The sequence below is a fragment of the Phaethon aethereus genome (assembly GCF_964289735.1).
Source record: "Phaethon aethereus genome assembly, chromosome: 1".
Classification (NCBI taxonomy): Eukaryota; Metazoa; Chordata; class Aves; order Phaethontiformes; family Phaethontidae; genus Phaethon; species Phaethon aethereus.
The window spans coordinates 116,742,986-116,764,630 of NC_138575.1; the positions used below are offsets into that span (position 1 = coordinate 116,742,986).

General features: G+C 42.0%; 2 protein-coding genes across 2 annotated transcripts; both read right to left on the reverse strand.

Moving 5' to 3' along the window:
• Positions 1–3,673: 3,673 nt before the first annotated feature.
• On the reverse strand, positions 3,674–4,342 carry LOC309416980 (claudin-8-like; the record flags this gene model as incomplete). The annotated part of the gene is made up of 1 exon (XM_082014367.1): positions 3,674–4,342. One exon carries the CDS (start codon positions 4,340–4,342, stop codon positions 3,674–3,676), a length of 669 nt encoding a protein of 222 aa, XP_081870493.1.
• An 11,930-nt stretch (positions 4,343–16,272) lies between these two features.
• Positions 16,273–18,379, reverse strand: LOC309413016 (claudin-8-like; the record flags this gene model as incomplete). Its single annotated transcript, XM_082010084.1, has 1 exon — positions 16,273–18,379. The coding sequence occupies exon 1, from the start codon at positions 16,945–16,947 to the stop codon at positions 16,273–16,275; it is 675 nt and encodes a 224-aa protein (XP_081866210.1). The 5' UTR covers positions 16,948–18,379.
• Between the last annotated feature and the right edge of the window lie 3,266 nt (positions 18,380–21,645).

Genomic DNA, 21,645 nt, shown 5'->3' on the forward strand with positions numbered 1-21,645 from the left:
CTGAATCAGAAAAGGACATTATAAAAATACTGAAGCTGTCTTTCCCTTGCAATAGGGAAATACATTCATTCACTTTAATATAAAAAAGAAACAATGATGTCATGGTAAAAAAAAACCAAACAAACAACAGCTGAAGGGTTCATACATTTATTTCAAATACATAGCAAAATCTCAACTATCCACATTTATTTCCAAAGTCATTTCGTCCTGCAATCACAAAATATTAAAGCATATGATAGCATCAGGATATTAAACTAGGTATTTAACCACAATATTTAATCAGCTGTTATTAACAAATACAGCAGGCCTGAAATTTCTGACAGTTGTGCCTAGAGGAATATGAACATAGCATCACCAAAGCAAGTTTACCACCTCCACTCCTCAAAGAAAGCAGAGCTCCAGCACATGAAAACCTGACACAATATTTTAGTAATGCCTGACCTATCCACATCAAATGACATCCACATGCTAGGCCTTTTCTTCTGAGAGAAAAGTCTGGTCAATAACAATTATTCACACCCTGCTCCTTCTTGGTCCTCCATCATGTAGTAACGAACGCTCTGTTTCCATGACCCTCCTGTGCCCTGGATTGAAGAGGTGGCCCTTTCCCTAAATGTCTTTGCTGTATTACAAATTTTTTATATTTACATATATATATTTTATATATTGTGTTCCTGAGCATCCTCTCCTCACCTATCTCACTCAGGAAGGACATGTTCAGCCATCTAAATAAGCTCCAAGAGTCGCCTTAGACACTCATGGTTACCTGAGATTGGGTCTGGCTGGAAGAAGGGGCAGGAGCTCTCCTGGAGCAGCAGGCAGTGGGTAGAAGGTGCAGCCTTGGGCACTAGAGATCTATGCAAACTCCTCCATCACTCCCCATGAGCCAAGCTCTCCCTTTACCCTTAGAAAACTCATGAACAGCAGCAGCTTATTTTCAAATCTCAACCGCAGTTTTTTGTTTAAGCCCTTAAAACTTCCTTTTCTTACTCATACCTCCAAACTGCAGCTTCGAGTTAGTCAGTTCTGAGCATCACAAGCTTTGAATAAGGGAAAAGGAAGAAGAAAAAACTCTGTCCCCCTTAGCAGACACAAATGCATCCATACAGTTTACTCAGCCAAATGCATTCCTCACATATAGAGACAAAATATCTGGTAATCATCTTTATGGGGTTTTCCCTATCAGAATCCACAATAAAGGAATTTATTCAAAGGGAGAAGGTTAACCACTGTGTTACATCTCTTGCAGATTAGCTTCTTATGAGAAATTTGTTCCTCTGTCAAACGCAGAAATTTGTGTGTCACAGACCCTTAAACATATTTGGGCAAGTGCAAAGTGCTAAATCACATCACTGGAAATTGCTGTTTGTGTCAATAAAAACCCAGACATCTGAACAGCAGCCCAGCCTAGCTGTATGCTTGGAATCAAGGTCAGATTCCAAACCCACACGCAAGCACAAGGTTGTCTGAGCTTAGAGATTTTTGTTTGATCTTTTAATCAACTGGTAAAAGAGAAAAATGGAGGAATATGCATCCATCAGGTGTTAATGTTAGATGTAAAAAGCTTAGGTTTTCTTTAATGTTAAATGCTCAAATAAAGAAGTTTTATCTTTCAACTCTTTGAAAATAAAGTTACTACTGTAAATGGCACACCCAGTTCAAATCTGATTTCTAGATGAACCCACTGATAGGGAAAGCATTCAAGATCCTTTAATTAATATTATATAAAACTGCACTTAATTACTCCTTAAGCACTTAAATCTGCATAAAGTTGCATTACACTGAACACGTCATCATTTAAATCCATTACCTATGTATAAATATGTATCAAATTTGCATTGCAAATGTCTTCATCCTCTGCATTGTTAATCAGAAGTGTCATAGTTAAATAAATCCAAAAAGTGCAATTCTGGCTTACCCAAATAGTTCCTTAATAAACAAAATATGTATTATAGGTCATAAATACAATAAAATAATAGGTGGAGGTCCTCAGGGTATTCAAAATTATTACCAAAGTCAACAGAATGACTCCACTGAAATGAGCTATCTGACCCAATGACAGCTGCTGTGACTGGCATCAGTGGCTTTAAGACAACATAAAAAATATCTATGTTTTAATAGTAGAAAACCTACTTACAAATGTTCTCTTAAATGCTCATCTGGAATTAGTAAGTGCAGATTTGACTGCACAAGTGACAAGCAGGATAATTAAACCTGTTTTCTGGTTACTAGAAAATTCCCACCGAAAGATCTGAGATAGATGTCTTAAACGTAAATGTACATTAGCTAATATACGTAATGAATATCCATGTTCGACAGCACTGTTTCATTTAGGTTCATCTGCAGTCAAGTTAATAAAAGGCTTGTTTAATTAAATGCAGCTTTCCATGTTCTGCTTCAAAGTGAAGAGTCAAATGAATATATAGAAGCATTGCTCTGCCCAACTTGAAAAGTCATTACACCCTTTTTTCAGATACCAGTCACAGGAACAGAAAAGGATCAAACTGAGTACCTGTGTCTTGAAATTATCAGTGAAATGGTACTATCCATTACTACTGTGTAAAGAATCAGAAAAACTGTTTTGAACTGGAAGTTCTTCAGTCATTTATCAACATTGTGACATGCACACTGCCAAAAGCAGGTTCCAAGTTCTCAGGTGTGGGGAAAAAAAAAAAGCACAACTGTAAATACTGCTGAATTCTGCTGAATTCTGCACAGCGGACAGATATGCATCAGACTACTCATCCTACATTTTAAAATAAGTCTTGCGAACACAAAGCAGTCAGAACCACATTAGGGCTTGGCTTCTGTGGGTGTGATGGAAGATGCAGGCAGGAACTCTGGATCCTCCAACAGGCAAGCGGCACACATTTACATTGCCTGGCTTGTTTAATTGTACTTGGCTTTAGCACAGTCCTTTAAAGTGCATAAAAACAGATGGTCTGTCCTGAATTTTATAGAGGAGTAGGTGCTACCTATAGAACAGGAGAAGCCATAAAAGAAAGAGGTAGCAAGGAACAGAAAGCTAATTCATTCATGGCAAAGTCTGGTGAAGTGATTAAAAATTTTGTTATTCCATGAGCTGGATTCTGTGCCCTGCAGAAGAGATAAGAAGGATACATCAACTCCACAAGCATCTATGAAATCCATAGTCAATCATAGAGGCCTCTGATGGGAAAGCATGAACATTTGTATACCAATATTGCTGAGGGCTTCTCTGTTGGTTAATCAGCTACTTCAGCCATGCTGTCAACTCCATGCTTCTCACCACTGTCCTAGAGCAGTCCTTATAAAGACTTCACCTTAGAGCAAAATGCACTGCTCCTTTTGCACATCATGGGTTTAGAGGGGGGCAGTGATGCTACTGCACAGCAGCTGCCTTGCTGCCAGCCCAACCATATGCTGTTCGTCTTCTCTGAGAGAATCCTGGCTTCTGCTGTTCCCATGCCATTCTTCATTCCCATAAAAAGGTGAGATCTTTTTTCTGACTGTGCTCTAACATAATGCCCAGGTAATAAAATTTCCTGCAAGCGTGTTAAGAGAGCAGATATGTATGTCAATAGTAAATAGCAAATGAACAAAATTGTTCCTCCATTACATAATCACAGTTTAATTAGACACTGAAGTCAATCGGTACTTATCAAATGCTAAGCAGAAAGATCACATGTAGCAACTACACATAGGCATGCACACTTAGGGACGGCCCTCCTGCAAAGTCAGGTTTGTGCAATCTGTGATGGGAAAGCGATGGATACCTGGATTTTGAGGATGTATCAGCCCAGCACCAGAAGATACAGTACATTGCTCCTGCAGCGATGAGAAGTGCCGTGCTCACCCAGCCCACATAGAGAGCAGCTCCTAGTTCTCGTTTCAGTGGCATAGGGACTTTTGGGTCATAGAAGTCACGAATGATGCTACCTCCAGTCCAGGACACGGGGATCAGAATGACGATGCCTGTCAAGAGAAAGGCAACTCCAGCTGCCAGTATGAAGATACTGATGCCCTGGGGATCCTCCTTCGTCCTGTGAGTGTACTTCACACCAATAACGGCCATCAAAAAGGAAATGACTGACAGGACAACTGCAATGCACATGAGGGCTCTGAATGCCTCCAAGGGTGGAGGGAGAGCCAGGACAGAATCGTAGAATTTGCACTGCAGCCTGATGCCCAGCTGACTTATGCAGTCCATCCACAGTCCTTCCCAGAGGGTCTCAAACACCACAATGTTGCTATCAACGTAGGCAGAAACTCTCCACTGCGGCATAACTGTGGCTGCCAAAGTCCCAACCATGCCGACACCTCCGAATATTAGACCAGTGATTTGTAACACACAGCAAGCCATGCTTCTTCTGAAAAAGACACCTCAAGTGAGGTGGCCTAGAAAGTCTTCCAAAATCACTTTTTCATAGAAGAAATACAAAGTATAAGAGGGAATATTTTCTCCAGTAGTTTCCTCATATGGCAAGATGATGTTTTTTTTTAAAAGCAGCTCGCTCCAGTCTGAGGCTCAGATGGGTGGAAATCCATTTGTGACTGGCTAGAAGGACTTGCTATTTATTTGCTTTGAAATCCTCTCTGACTACAGCTCCTACCCATCAAGCCTAGCAAGTTTCCAGCCAATGGGAAAATAGGAGGGGTGTGTCATGGTTGATTTTACTGCTTCTCGTAGTGTGTCTGTAGTGATGTTATAATTAAGTGTCAGGGATTCAATTAAAGGTACCTAATTGCAGGGCTAATAATTTCTTAACTGCAGGATTGCAGCTATGTTGAAATTTAGTACAGAAAGACTGAACTTCCATCTGTTAAAATATTATGTAAAATAGGTCATTACAGTTGCTCTTATGACAAAAGCTAAACTTGGACTTTGAGTGGGACTTATTTTCTAAGTGCTACAGCCCTGGGAAAACATCTGATTTTTTCCTTAAATCAAGCTAGGAGGTACTTGGTGTAGCTCTTTAATGTAGATTCCTCATTTTGATCAAATACAAAAGTATAATCATGATATTAGACAGGTACAGGAAAGTCAAGTATTCCAATCAACATCAAAGCTTTACTCTACCAGCTGCATAATTCACAAGGATGACAAAATAGCTGGCAGAGTTTCACAGCTTTTGCTTTTGAATACACGAGTAAGGTCGCTGTTAGGAAATAATCCTCTATGAGACTATCTCCCCATTAGAAGGATAGTGTTGTCACTATGTTCCATACTAATAATATTCCCCAGGTAACATTAGGAGGGGTTGGGGGACAATTGTCTAATATGAAAAGGATAAGCTTCTCTTTCAGTGTAAAATGCACCTTGAAAGAATTCGGAGATCCCTCCCACAAGCATGTATCTCAGCCTGCACAGATAGCTACAAGCCTGGACAAAAATGCACGCCAAGGACTGATTTGCCTTGGGCAAGTTAGGAATAACTGCTGCATTATGGGTTTTTTACTTTCTTCTCCCTACCTTGAGATAATAATATATGATGACAACTCATGGGTGTTGCTGAAATTGATGTGTTTCTGATTACTCCAGCTCTTTGAACCAATGGGGCTAGAAAAAAATAAAAAGTGTTGGCCCACTAAAGACAAATTAGGCCCCTAGAAGTGCTGTCAAAGAAAGACATATTCTTCGATTGCTTGTGGGTTGTAGTGTTGTGGGCTGTGTGTTTGGAACTGTCAGACATTGCCTTTGATGGTATTAATTTAGTTACAGCCTTAGGTGCCTACACGACATATTCAAAGCAAAAGCTAAAACCCGTGAAAAGTGAATTGCCCACCTAAACCACTCACAGCCCACAAAATACCCTCCTTCCTACATTTACTAACTGTAAGGAAGAAGTCCCAGATAATGCAAGTTATATACTATAATGTTACATGTTCATGTGGAAAATACTCCCAAGGAATCTGGACAATTCAATTTTGCCTTCAAGGCTGCCAGCAGGAATCTGGAGAGAAAAAATGTCTTCAGTGAAGGTGTGAAATGTAACCTTTAGAAACTAAATAAATTATCAGATTTGTTCTTATAGAGAGATGAATATTGCATCACTCTTCTGTAGACATAGAAAAAGAATCCTGTGATGCAGAAAAGTTAAGGCACTTTGCTCGATGCCACAGAGAAGGAGGTGGTAGAGATGAACTCAGAAGTCATAGATGGCTACCTGTCTAAAAGAAAGTCCTTTCCCTGGCAGGAGACTACTCCATTAGAAGACTGCACACAAGACCTGTGCTATTTAACTTGAGTGCAGTCTCCATTCATCTTGTAGGACTTTTTTTTCCTCTGAATTCTCAAAACTGTTTTTTCATTTGTTATTTTAACTTCAAAATAAATCAACTTGTTATGGAAAAGCCCTCTCAAAACTAGAATTTAAATGTTATTTTTTCAGCAGAAAAACTCTTTGTCCAACATTTTCAGGCAGCCAGCTCTTGAAGGTATACACAGCTGGAGAACAGATCATGCCTAATGTCCTGAATCTGTTTATCTGACTGCCTTTTCTAGCAGGATTGCTCTGAAATCATTTTTCCTTACACGACTCTGGGAGGGTCAGACATTAAGGTTGTGCATAAAATTACACTCTGTGACAGTCAGGGCATGGTTTGTATAGAAGATAAACTGTTCCCACCCAGAAGTACTATTAAAATGCGTCATATACTGGTTGTGTAGCAATGCATCCAGAGAGTGCTAAATGGTTGAGTGGTTTTTTGATCTTTAATCGGAAGTAGTACCTATGGTGAGTGACATCCAGTGTCGGTGTAGGCGTAAAAGAGGAACACCCAAGCTACACCGCTACATGTACTGTCCAGTGGCAGGATGGTTCTTGTTAACTGAAACCCCAGGGGAAGGAAGCAGGAAAGGGAAACCAATAAATGGCAGTTTTGAAACTTGAAGATAAATTTCAGAAATGAAAATGAGCTACAGGAGACTGGTTGAAAAAAAAAAATCAAGAAACACTTATTACCAATATCTTGGAAACTTATAAGGACTGTGAAATCTCATCAATCTCTTAAATGCCAATCAGTCCCTGGCTTTGCTAATCACTGGAAGAATTATCTTTTGCAGAAAAGTCCTGTGTTTGAATCAGCCTGGAGTGAGCTCTCACTCCCTTGTACATGCTAGAGAACCGTACCTCCATTTAAAGACTCACCTCACCTCTCGGACAGAAATGCTTAGTTGTCTGAGTTACTTCAAAACACTCCGAAAAACAGACAGCTCTTAAAATAGAAATTAAATACATGTTTACATGATGGGCATGGCAGATACAATGGCTTTAGTGTCAGGTGGGAAGAAATAAAAGGAATCCCCCATTTACACCTGACTAGACTTTAGAAGTCTCCTCATTCTGTGTATCATCCATCTGTTACGTTATTTGGATGCTTACCTGCCTCAAGACAAGAATACCAGTTCTTAGGCAAATATGTCCACCCCAAAATTTGCCTTCAAAGAGGAAAATAGGCAACTGAGGAAGCACGTAGCCTTTACACCTAATCTTTCCCTAGATCTCTGTTCAGATTTACATTTTTTTCTTCCCTTCAAATCAGGATGTTCATTTGAATCTTCTCCTGGGGCAACACCTTCTGTTCCCTCCCTAGCTTTTAAAATGCTGACGCCTCTTGTAAAGGAGGAAGTAGAGCATCTCCAGTCCACATGATTAACAGAACCTGTCAATGATCCCCAGTGCTTAATTTATTATAAGCATCAATAATGTAAACATGTAATTGCCTCCCAGAAAGCAGGTTTCATTCCTCTTTGTATATCTTCTATGTACCTTGAATTTTAGAGTCCTTATACATACACATGCATCTATATATAGACAAATATATTTTAATCTTGTACAAATGTACAACTATAATGTACATAGTTCATTATGAGCTCTCATCAAGAATAGATAGGCTGGTTATGCTACAGGCTAATGAGCTACATTTAGAGTTCAGTCGCATTTTTGGAACAGGCAAATATGCAGATTTATCAAAAGCACACTTTAGATTAGTGATCACTAAGAGTTACAGTTAAATCTCTTTAGATTAGTGATTACTAAGAGTTACAGTTAAGTCTCTTAACCTCCCAGAGGCTGCAGTTATGCAGGAAGGCTGCAAAGCTGCCCAACCACCTGCAGAGTCTGGCAATGAGGAGTCCAGCAGGCTGTGGCTCTGCAGTCCCTCCACATCCTGTCCCCTTGGTCAGAGGTGCTGGGTGAAGCCATGCAGACCTAGATCATCCTCTACATGCAAAATCTGTTTTAAGCATACAACAAATAGGATTGTCTGCAGATCATTTGTTTGGGAAACATGTGGATGGCATCAGTTCCTCCCTGCCTGTGTCTTCCACTAGTCCATTCATTACATGCCGGGGTAATCACTTTGTTTTTGGCTATTTACAAGGGCTGGTCAATGAAATCATAGTTGAGTTAATTGTTTCTTTACTTTCTATGGTATTTTGATTGACTACTGTATTTTCAGCCTATTGGTGAAGCAAAAGGTTTGGTTGTTTTAATTCAGGAGAAAATGGACTGAAAGAGGCATTTTTATTTGTGTTAACTTTAATATTGATGCCTGCACATATGTTTAAAGATGAAGGCACATCTCCTTCCCCTTCTCTTCAAGCGTGGCACATTTTGGAGTGTAAGAAACATCTGCTCGGTGTAGCTTGGAGAGGGATTGCCCCAGACACATAGCAGGCTCTGTACTTGGGTGCTGACCTCTAACTCTAGCTTTGAGGCAACCCATGACTGACAGTTGAATTGAAAAGAACTAATATTTGTTTTCCGTCATCTTCCTCAGCATGCCTGAAATTCACAGCCTGACAAAAGTGCCAAACTCTTAATGATATTCCATGTCTGACGAAGCCTGCCTCCTGGACACTGTGAATGAACTCGCGTTCAGTGTAATAAAACCCTACAGTAATAAAATATTAAATACTCCTTTGAGTATTTAATCCATCTAAACTGCTTCAGGCTTTTACAAGGTGTTTGTCACCTCAATACTTGCATACAGGGAGCAGCCATCCTGATAGAAATAGAAACTGCCAGAAAATATGTTATCTTACTTTGCTGTTTAAAGACAGGACCTCAAAGCATTCGGGGGGGGGGGGGGGGGCGGGGGGCATTTGATTACACAGTTCACATTAAGCTGTTGGAAATATAACAGTGGCAAATTCCCAAGGTAGTATTGATTGTTTTCTTAAGGGTTAGCAGCAGGGTATGCAGTTAGGCTATTACTGGGTGAATCACAGAGGAACTCCTTTATTTACATGACTTACTGTGATGGAATAAAAGAGGAGATGAAGGTATATTGTGACACTGATGGCCTAAAGATAGACGAGATGAGGCGTTTGTAGAAAGAGGTAATAGCTTTTATTAGACTACCTGATACTCTTTGAAACAAGCTCTCAGGCTCAGAATCCCCAAGAAAGATTGCTTTTGGAGAACAGTATAATAACATACCCTTGAACCAGCTTTCCAGTAAACAAGTAGTGCAGCTAACTAAACAAGTAAGTCTCCAACTTTGAACAACACATTTTTTTTCCCATCTTTCTCAGCCATAATTTGGGTTCCTTCCTGTCCAGTCCTGTCCCACTCACTTTTTGCCCTCTCTCAAATCCTACCTCCAGAATATAACTAACCACACTGTTAATTTCCACCTCCAAAATAAACCCTAGCAGCATAAGCTTTACCATCACCAGGCCCAACCTTGTGCACCCAATGACACCCTCAAACCTGGCATTTCAGCCCACAGCAGGGTCATCCCCCTTACCCCCACACTCCCATTTTGCACTCTCTACCCAAATCCAGCATCCTTTATCAAACCTCTCTGCTTCTGGTCAGGACGTTCCATTACTCCTCCCTCATTAGGACTGGGATTCACCTGTTCCTTGGGACATCCCAGCTGACTTTCCCGGGCTGGGAAGCTGAGCATCCCCTAGGAAGGAGTATCATAGCCCCTGCCTGTTGGGCCTGTGTAGCTGGCAGAGTTCATCTTCCGATTTACCTCGCTTCCCCTTCAAACAGGGAGAGGAGAAGATGCAGAGGAGAAGGGAAGCCCTGCCCAGCCAACCAGCTGTTCCTGCACTCACACAAAAGAACTTTTTCCTGGAAGTCATAAATCACTTTGGATTGGTGCTGGCACAGGGACCGAAGCAGGAGTATTTTGCAGGAAGCTATTAATGTTTGTCACTTGGTCTCAGAACACCCTCTCCAGCATCATGAATCATAGCTGCTTTCACTCCAGATCTGAAATGTGTAGCACAGAGTGCAATACTTCAGAAGAAGAAGGAATATCTAGTAACTCTTTCTACCAACCATGTGTTGGGAGTTAAGGGGCTCAAGTTAGGGAAGGGAAAGGGAAAAACATAGAAATCAATAGTCTGATATGTGCCGACTGACTTAAAAACAAGTATAAAATGGAGGAGGGGAAGGCCTCGGCCAATCTGATGTTTTTATGTTGGAATGGAACAAGGCTCATATTGTGAGGCAGAAAATGGTATGTTAAGGATCATTAAGATGAGAGGATCTGTATCTCTGCAGAAGACCTTTGCCAATGAGGTGAAAGTGCCTGGAGCATTGAGGGGGAACAACTCCTCTAATCCTGATCACATTATTCTTTATTAATTAGACCGAACAGCTTAGGGATGTGAATGTGGATGAGGCTTAAAAATTCCTTAGGAAGTGTCTGGAATATAAGTCCCATGGGGAAGGAAAGGAAAGACTTGTAGGAATGTGGTTGATACTCCACTGGATGAATAACTCCACAGAGAAGGTAGAAGAACAGAAAAGGTAACCAACCAGCAAAGAAAATATATCTAAGAGGTCAGAAAAAGTAAGGGGATAATTAGACTCAATAGAAGTCAATCCAAATTAGGATTTTCAAAAAATAGAATAATAAAAGGTGCTACAGGCATACAAATAATACAGAATAGCAAGAGAAGAGGCATGCTATGCTGTATGAGTCTAAGAAAGGTAGTTAGCCCTCCTCTTCAAATTTAAGTAACAACAAGGATATAGAACAAGAGCAAGACAGAAATAAAATACTGTAGCCAAGGTAGATAAAAAACTCCAAATCTTTATAAGCACAAACTGAAGAAAGAGAGTAATTTCCACTGAAGGAAATTCAGCATGTGCCATTCCAAATCTGGTAGCAAGGACTGTTACCGGGAGTGATACTCTGTGCCTGGAGAACAGAGAAACTAAGGGAATGAGTGGGGAGGTGGAAAACCCTGTGCACAACTAGAAACCCGTTAGTCAGAATCTAACGGTATATGATTTAAAATCCATTACAAAGAAAGGAATAAGTACCTAGAAGTAAATGAAAAGTTAAATAAAATACAGCATGGACTTAACAAAAATAGATTCTGGTTTTGTTTGGTAACATTTTCTAGAAAATAAAAGTTGAGAAAATCTAATCCATTTGGACCTTATTAAACCATCTGACACAGCAGTGGGAAATTAAGAGAGACACTGAAGACGTGGAGAAGAGTAAAAATAATATAATGTGGATGCAAAATCTATGAGTAAAACAACAGAAGGATATATTGGAAGGAGAACTATCATGTTCTTATTTCCAGGCATTGATTTCTGCTACTGCTGGAGCCAAGGATTTCTCTAGGGACTCATCTTATTACCCTCAGGGATCTAGCAATAAAGGAGGAACTGCAGCAAGGAAATTTGCATTAGACACCCATCTGGTCAATGTACTGTCAATGATTAAGTCCCACAGCGCAGGGAAGCTGGTGATCTTGAGGCCTGGAATAATAGAAGTGCAATGCATTTAACATATTCAAGGAAGGTATTTGCTTGGGTTTGTGAATCATTTACCCCATGCAATAAGTATATTCAGTGTGCTCAGCAGTGGTTAGACTTCCTCCATCATTCTTTGTGCAGTTTTGGGCATCAAACTTAAAGAAAGAGGTGGAGCAGCCAAAAACAACCAGAGGAAGTAAACCAGTATGGGGAGAAATTTAACGAGCATGCCAGTGAGGAAAGAATCAGAGACGATTAAGCTAAGCAAGAGAGATTCAAGAGATCAGATGGTAACAGTCCTGCAATATGGAAGAGGATGCCTGCTTCAAAGGACAGAAGTAGTCTGTTTTCTATGCCTGCTGCTGATGGGACAAGAAATAATGGTGCAGCCTTAGCCTGCGGTGGGAAGATTTAGTTTAAGCTTCATGAAAACCTTTTTTAATGAAAATTATAATTAAATACTGGGAGAGATTGCTAAGGACACTGCAGAGTAGCCTCCTCTGGAAGTTTTTATTGCACAAATGTCTCTCAAGAATAATTTTGGCGAATTTATTCATTGATAAGAGCAATGGATATCACCTTTTCTAGTGCACTCCACTCACACTGTCTTCTCCTCCTGTCTGTCCTCTTTGGCCCTACATGGACCACCTCCCCTCAGTGAAAGGAATTGATGGTGCTGATGGAACTCTTGACGGTACCCAGGTAAACTAGTTGGCATCAGCCTTCTAATTTCTCAAGCAACACATATTCAGGACTGCCAATGGCCTATACCCCTTAGGTATCTGTTCCTCGCTGAGACTTTGCAGGAAAGTATTCTGGCCACCAGCTCCATGGGGTGGCGGGATGAATGGGGAGGCAGCATAGTTAGCAAGGAGTCAGCTTGCTTTGCTGCCTAGGGCTTGATCCATGGTAGAGTCACAGGCAAAGTCCAAGGGCTAGAAGCACACAAAATGCAGAACTGAGGCAGGTGTTGGTTGAGGGGCTCAACCCTGCTCTGCAAGGCAAGACGGGGGTAGTGGACATGCCTGTGTCAGGGCTGTAGGTACTGGCCAGGACCTTCACAGGACTGGAGTTACCCAGCACTGCCCTTCTTCCAGCCCAGCAGGAAAGCAGAGCTGTGCATGGTGCCTCACGCTCACAAAGCCCACTGTATCGGCTGTGTGGGGTCAGAGTATGCCTCTTGGTGACGGACTTAAATCCCAGACAAGCCTGCTGTCTCCTTTAGCACGAAGATACCCTGAGTACAGGAGGCTGGAAGTAGGGACTGTACCTCCAAGCCCAACTGTCCACTGGCCTTGGTCTCCTGCTGCTCTGTAGGCACCTGCCCCTGGCAGTGGCAGCAGCAGATCTCCATACATCCCCAGGCTGACACAGTAAGGCCATTCTTAGATTTCAGGAATGAGCCTTCCTGGCTGTGAGGCCCAAGGTATGGCCTCTCCTAATCTCTCCCTGCTCCATTTTCTATTTACCAGTTATGTTTGAGAGTCGAACAGAAAGCAAGCAGCCCGCAGATAAACTCTTACATATAGGCACCATGTATATTCAAAAACGTGGGGGAGCACACCACCTGTTCAGGACAGCACCTTAAAGAGACAGACAAATCCATGATATGCAGCTGCCCTCGCTGGATTTGCAGATGTGTGATAACCTCACGTGTCGGATGATTCACTCTCATCTAAAATTGCAAAACGGGAGCTCACGCACACTCAGGCTCTCTTACGGCTCTGCCTCGCCTGCACAAAACAGCTCCCGAAACTGCGGCTCTGCTGCCAGCCGTGTGTTCAACCCCTCGCTGCCTGATGAGAGCAGTGCCCAGCAGCGCAGGTGGCAGCTCTACCCTCCAGACCCCCACAACAGGTGCAGCACCGGTGGGAGAATTCCACGGGAGGCTCGTTATAAACGAAAGCCCGGTTGTTCAATCATGGAGCGGTGATTGACATCTTGAACCTTCCCTCATCTGAGTTAAACGAGCATTACTCGTCCCTGACCTGCCAGCTGTGCATTCGTTTACGCAGCGCAGAGGGCACCAGGTGGACCTGGAAAGGCTCCACATCCATTTTACATTGCAGGAAGGAGTACCTGCGCCCAAAGTGCTGGGCAAAGGGGAACAAGCTAGACAGCCTTGGTTTCATTTATGGAGGCAACACTGCTTATTTCCCAAATAATTCCTCTTGTCTGTAAGCATGAAAATGAGTTTTAAATTACAGGATATAATATTTGAAAGTTTATTGCTTCAGGCAGTTGGCTTGTGCGTGGATATATGCCTTTAGATGGGACCCTCTGCTCAGACTACTCAGGGTTTATTTAATGCACAAATCTGAGGGAAGCCAGCACTGTTTAAAATGGAAGCTTGCATTTCAGTTCTCCTGAAGATATGGCATATGGGTGAGATAAAATTTAAAGGAAACGGCTGGATGTGCATGGGAAGTATTTAAGGGGGAGTATGTATATGTTATAATAAGGTGAATAATGTTCTAATAAGGTGATTGTTTGCAGCATATATAGGATCTCTAAGGCAGATTTTCAAAAACTTCAGGTCCCACTCACAGTCCATTGGGCTTATGTTCCTGTTAGCCCTGTGGACAGTTTTGGAAGTCTTCTTATAGTCTTCTTATATGTTCTTTTGTTTGTACGACTAGATCAGTGTGTGCTTTACCAGGAACAGACAATACCATCCGATGTAGCAGTAGTGTTCAATGTACACAGGGCTTTTACAGAGATGTCATGCTTATCTCACTTTTCATTGAGGCTTCCCTCAAACCTGTAGATGATTACTGTATGAGTCACTCCATGTTTTGATGGCAGAGAAAACTACAGTGCACCAGTACATATACATGTAGTCTTCTGAGGAAGATCTTGTACCTACATTTTAGAGGGCTGAACTGGGCAGGTGACTTTGTTAGAGACATGGTTATAAACTCTGGTGTTCTAGCTGTGGGTTCTCTGTAGGATATTCACAAAGTGCCACTAACAACAGGTTTTCTCCTCCGCTCTCTTCCCCCCAAAAAAGAGACTGGACTGGCATATAGACATTAATGAAGGAATATAAAAGAGATAAAGCCACATACTGCTATATTACAGAAAGGTCATGCACATTACACATACACATATGTAGAAATAATTTGCTTAAAAATGAGCGGGACAAATAAAATTACATAATCAAGCACATCTTACTATGTATCTTAAACATGTGTAAACATTGTGAAGAGAGTTCCAAAGCAGATTTTTATTTCTTCTAGCTTGTTCAGAGTTTCATCTCATGAAGTGAAGAATTTGCTTCCAAAATTTCAAGTAGCAGCAGTCCAACAAACTTACTAGAGAACTGCAGATCACATAAAAAACTTTCCATAAAATATTTAAAACAGTCAGTCAAACTCTAGAACAATAATGTTGTTCTCCATTAAACACCACAGATTTAATTGTGTTCCCAGTTCAGTCAAAGGCAAAATTCCATTGATTTCTGTGGGTCTGGAGTTACACCTTATTCATTGGTTACAAAATTCTATTAAAATATTACTACTATTGATTAATTGGGTCATTTATTAAATTAATTTGTATGCAGCTATTTATTTTTCAGTAGACTTGGTTTCTTTACATTGCTGCTTTTCATGGATGCATGACCTTATTAAAAATATTGTTCAGTTTGTTTTAATGTGAATTGTGAGAAAATACTATCACTGTTTATATTCTTTATGCCTATAAACTATGCTGGTGTGAGGGGGTCACAGCAAAAATATCGGCCTCATTGTACAAAAGACCCTTATTTAAAAATATATATATCACAGAGTCCTGCGGCAAGTACCCAACACAGCGTTTGTGATCTGTACAATATTGCAAAACGTTGTAAGCTGCGAGGAGTTTGCAAGGGAATACTGCTGCTTCTAAAAAGAAGGATGCGAATGAGTTTGACCTATATGGTTTACAAAAGAAATATTAACTTTCACCAAAAAGATGATATTTAGGATGAACGTAGAGCTATGTTTATTCTCTGAAATAAGGGATATTTTTCATATATTTCAGCTTACCTATCTCTGCCGAATAAATTCTTCATGCAACCTTCCATTAAACCTACAGTAAATCAATCCCTCAGTGAATGCTTTTCTTATAAACCGTTATTATCTTGTCCTTATTCACTGTTATCCCCTCTTTCCCAGGCAGGAGAAAAAAAAAAAAAAAACACAACAAATCAGCTGCTTAACTTCCCTCTTCTTTGCAATAGGCCAGAATTTCATGGCACAGTGGAACCTCAAGCCCTTTATTACTGTTTTACACATAAAATGCAACCCGCAGCAAAGCCACACAGCCCAAAAGCTATTCCAAGTTACAATTAAAATAATATTAAACATTCACCTTTCCATGCATTAAGATTGTCTGTGCTGCAGCATTAGCCACAGCTGAGCCCACTGGGGGTAAGCGCAGCTCCAAAACGCAGCCCGAAGAGCTGCAGTTACGGGGCAGAAGGCAAAGGCAGCCTTTCTAGCTGCCCTTTTGTGCAGAAGCTGAAATCCATCCGGAGAGATTGAATGCTTCAAAAATAGGGGAAGGCAGGAGGCACTCAGACATACTGACTTTTGGAGTATGAGCTTTCAGTCTTCCTGTGCAAGTGCTGGCTGTGAGTGGGGTAGTGAGTTGGTGCGGAGTATCCGTAACTCCTGGTTTTCTCACAACAGCAGCAAAAGCAACAGAATATGGCTCCAGCAGCAACGAGGCAGAAGGCAGCTACCCAGCCCAGGTAAAGGGCCTCTCCAAGCTCCCTTTTCTGTGCAACATTGACCACGGGATTGTAGAAGTCACTGATGATGGTGTTGGCAACCCAGCAGACTGGAATGAGCTCCACGGCACCCGACAGGATGAAGAGGAGCCCAGCCGTCAGAATAATATAGCCCTTGGCTTGCCAGCTGCTCTGCACGCAGCGTGTGCACTTCATCCCGATAATGGCAACCATGAAAGCGAGGAACGAGAGCACCGACCCAGCACACATCAGCCCTCTGGATGCCTGCAGGTCCGGCGAGAGGGCTAGCATGGAGTCGTAGGCCTTGCACTGCATCCTGACGTTGGCTTGCCTGATGCAGTGCATCCACAGGCCTTCCCAAATGGTCTCAAACACGATGATGTTGTTCTCGATGAAGGCAGACACCCTCCACTGAGGCATGCCCGTGACGGCAAACGTCCCGATCACGCCGACGCCGCCAACGAGCAGCCCAGTAATCTGCCAAGCACCCCCGACCATGTTGCCTTTACGAGGTGAGCGCACCTCGGCAGCTTCCCTGAGCCGGGCGCACGCTGCTGGCAAAAAAATGAGCAACTTTTTCCAAAAGTTGTTGTCCCTCGTGCAAAGAAAGTTTCGGAGTCAGTCTGCACAACTTTAAATCAGCTTAAATCTGGTATACGCTGCCTGGGATGTGGCTGCGCCTTCATCGCCTTTATAATTCCCCGGCCGCCACTGACTCAGAGGCAAACTGAGCAGTCAAGTGGAACAACTTTCCAAAGCAAGAGAAAGGACAGGGTGTGTGTAAACCAGCAAGAGCCACTTAGGATAAATGTACCTCCTGAGGAAAATGCTTTGCATTTGAAGTCACTTATTTTAAAAAAAAAAAAAAAAAAAAGGCAAGCCCTACCCTTAACTCTAGCTGTTGTCTGCAGCCTTGCCTGTGCTAAGGAAACGGACTGGTCTCGGTAGGCAGGCTTAGGCGTGCGCTGGTGCAGTTACTGAAGCCGCTGCACTGAGCAAGCAAGAATACTCTGCCTCTGCTCGGCTCGATGGCAAATTGCCGGGGGAAAAGCAGAGCCATGACCCCCCCCCAGGGCCTCTTCTCCCAAAAGTACTTTTGTTCTGAAGCTGGAAGGGGAGTGTTGCAGTGACAGGCTCAAGGAACAAAGCAAATCAAAAGGATAAAGTCACTCTGAACCTGAAACAGTTCTGCAGAGGATAATCAAAGCTGCAAAAGGCTATTTAAGAGGTAGAAAGTAACAGTAAGAGACCTCAATCCTGCTAATACCCGTACACATACATAGCTTTATACATTTCTGTTGCTCTACTGAGTCTTACAGGAATAGGCAGGCTTCTGGAGGAATCCACATGCTTAAATGATTGCACAATCGGGTCTACAGAATGGCAGTGTAAGCTATGTAGCAAATTCTTCTCCTGTGCAAGAGTGAACCCAGCAATTACCCTATGATGGAGTCTAGTGCAATGGAAAGCACTGGCTCTCCAAGTGAAGAGCTAGTAGAGCTATCCATGTACAAAGAAATACTTTAGAAAAACATCATTTTAACAACAAAAAAAAAATGTAAACATCATAATTACAGAGAGAAGGTGCGCTGTTCATTCAGCAGTTCTTGTGTGATGTGACCAGCAGGCAATCCTGGAAACTATCGAATGAAGAAATTTGGGAAAGTCGGAGCAACAAAAACCGCAGTCAAAAATCTAGGAAAAAAAACCCTGGCATGTAACAGCAGATTCTTTTCACAAATTCATATAGCAACAAACGTATGCATGAAATATTCAGCCTGATCTCTGCATGTGCCTTAATATGGAAAATAAAAAATTAGGCATAAACTAGGATTTTTTGTTATACAGTAATACTCCATATGTTAAGACAAGAACTAATTTGTTACACTGTAAAAGATCAATTTAGGATATAATTAACTAGATATGGAAATACTAGTCTCCTGCTATGCATTTGAACTTTCTTGACTTTATTTCCTTTCTTGCAATTTATATATCTTCAAAAACAGAAAGTAAATGCAAAAAAATAGCGCAGTGCAGTGCTAAATATGCCAGCTTGTTGGCATACCAAAGATAGAGAAAAGAGAAAACTCCCACTTACATGTAATATTTTATGCTCCCTAAGTTTGTGTAAGACTATGGTTAGGAGGCAGGGGAAAGTAAGAAGCACTCTACAAATCTTTCCATATTCAGTTTGGTTTTCATATCCACCTGCTTCTCCAACCTCTGCAGCAGGCTGATGCTTCTAAAGACATGCTAAAAGGTTGAAGGCAGGTAAGCTCTGCTTCGGTTTCTGGTCCCTTGAGCCCTGATTTGTGCCTAGGAAACTTTCCATTGTGCCCTTTTGGTTTTGTTTATATCTCTGAAATCCAACCTGCTGTCTGCATGCCTCTCCTAATCCAAAGGCACTCGGTCCCTTGCCCTGAAAAGTGCGATTAGTCTGATGGCAGCTCCAAAAGCATTTTAAGGGACGAGAAACCAAGCAGGAATCTGTTTTTTTCACGTTTGCTCCCACTGCTGTGGCGCTCAGCGGTATCCGATCCCGCTGCAACCACGCTCGCTGCCTGCTCTGCATTTCTCCTGCCATACATTTGTATTTGCAATTTTGTCTCCTGCCTGCCATCAGTCAGCCCCCCCGCCCTGCAGTTTGAGCCCCTTTTGTCCGTGGGCAAGGCAAGGGAGGGGCCCTACGGCCTCCCCAGGGACCACAACTGCCGTGCCAGCTAAAAGCCCGTGTTATTTTTGACTGCCACCGGGCTCTACGCCCTGCAGCCCCACGGCCCGGCGCCTTGCTGCGCTCCTTGCCCCCGCTGGCCCGCGCATGGGGGGGAGCGGGCAGTGCCCTCCTCCCAAAGGGGATGCTGTCCCTTTCCCTGGGCGGCGGCCACTGCAGGTGCAAGGGCACCGGGGGTAATAGCTCGCTCTGCTGAAATGGATTTGGATTTTGGATTACATAAGAAATATGTAATAATGTAATTATCATTGCATGGCTTTGCAGCCCCATGGCTGCCACTCAAACAGCAAAGAAAAAGCTACCAGCCTATAGCAGAACAAATAAACAAGCACTTTAATAGCATACCAGTAAGTAAACATAAATGTGATACAAGCGGCAGGACTGATTTTTCTTAGAGACTACTGAAGTTCTAATTTAAAGGACACAAGACATAATTAGCTGAGCAAATGTAATTTAACACGTTATTGATTAATTTACAAAACCATTAAACCTCCCATATAAATTCATGGTAGGATTGTGTCTGTGTCAAGGATTCAGTATTTGTACATTCTTAGAAGGATTAAATTTTAGTGCCTTATCTTGCTTAAAACCATTTTCAGAAGGAAATGTGGGGAAATCTTATTTAGCATTATGGATTGCATCTGCTTGTTTACAAATAAAACATAGAAAGGGGGCAAGTCAAGAATCTCATTATTCATTCTTGTCTGTATTGAAACATGCCATTTCATTACAAAGAAATATCAGAAATACCTGTGACTAGCTAATCATATTTCACTCTTGGCCACAGGATCCTATTATTTTGTTACAAAACAAATATGCACATACATAATTGAACCATTCTCTTCTCCTCTCCTCTTCTCTTCTCTTCTCTTCTCTTCTCTTCTCTTCTCTTCTCTTCTCTTCTCTTCTCTTCTCTTCTCTTCTCTTCTCTTCTCTTCTCTTCTCTTCTCTTCTCTTCTCTTCTCTTCTCTTCTCTTCTCTTCTCTTCTCTTCTCTTCTCTTCTCTTCTCTTCTCTTATCTCTTCCCTTCCTTTCCCTTCCCTTCCCTTCCCTTTCTCCTTTCCACAGCAGGTGAGTCAACCAGCTGCAGACACCCGTTGTTCTGTATTCTTGATGAATAATGTGGACCTAAAGCAACTACAGCACTGCCGGAGCAGAAAATAGATAACGTTTCAGAACTGGGCTTGGCTGGTTCATCTGCTAACTTCAAACAGGACCCCTCAGTCGGGACATTTTCCTTCCTTGTCTCTCTGACACTTTGGAAGCACCTTTCTCCAATGAATCCCCTTGTGTGAGAGCAAGAAGGGATTTCTCACCCTTCTTACGTGGTTTTCTTCTGAATGCTGCTCACAGTTTGGGGAGGAGGTGAGTGCGGAGAGAACACCGTGATTAGCTTGGCTGCACCATTTTCTCACGGCTTTTCTGGGAACCCACTGCTCCCCGTCAGGGCAGTACAGCCCTCGTATCCCTGTCACAACCCATTTTCATCCACTAAAGGTATTTTGGAATAAAATATACCAGGAAAATATGTTTTAAGCATAATGTCCTTTCTCTTCCTTAGCATATTCCAGAGTTGTGAAGCGCTAACAGCCATCGCTGATGCTGAGGGGGAAGTGGGGAAAGGGGGAAGAAGTGGTTGCTTAACACCTCTAAAAATCTTACATTGAAAAGAATCCTGATTATTGATGCTCTTATGGAAAAACAGAGGTGTGTTGATGTCAGACAAGTTGTTCAGCATTTTCTTTTTTGGAAGGCTATTATTACTGTGTCACTGGATGTGCACTGCTCTATGGCTCGCCCCAGGTATACCATAACCTGGCATTTATTTTTCTTCAAGATCTTTTAGCTAATGTGGCAGAACATGAAAAGCCAGTTCAACAGATCTAGTGCAAGCAGAAAGAGTCACATACATTCATAATCAGCTTCACTGAAGAGCCACTTTTCAACTGAGGTAGCTTTTACTCCTGTACCTTCTCTCTCCATCACTTACCACTAACGAGAGACCACTGTCTAGACAGCAAATAGCACAATGACAGAAGTGCAAAAAATAATAATCCTTGGCTAGTAACGTAACAGCATTGCAGATAATTGTTCTGTGAAATCTTTTTGCCTAATATCCCAAATAACACATTTGCTTCTCTTGCTCCCCACGCTTTAAGTCCCATATATAAAATCCATGACAATGTGATGATGTTCCCTGTGTGTTAACATGCAGCGAAGAAATTTCAATTTCCTTGCTTTTAACTTCTGTTTGTTTTGTGAAGTGTTAATGCAGAAAATTTGCCTAACTTGGAACAGGGACACACAGTTCATAAATAGGATTTCTGAAGATACCCAGTGGCTAAAGAGCATCAGAGGCAACAACTACCTATGCTGTCTCCCTCTGTACACCTCTAGAGACAGCTGAAACCCCTTGAACAGCCAGATACCTGAACAAAGAACTGACCTGTTATGTTGCTGGATAG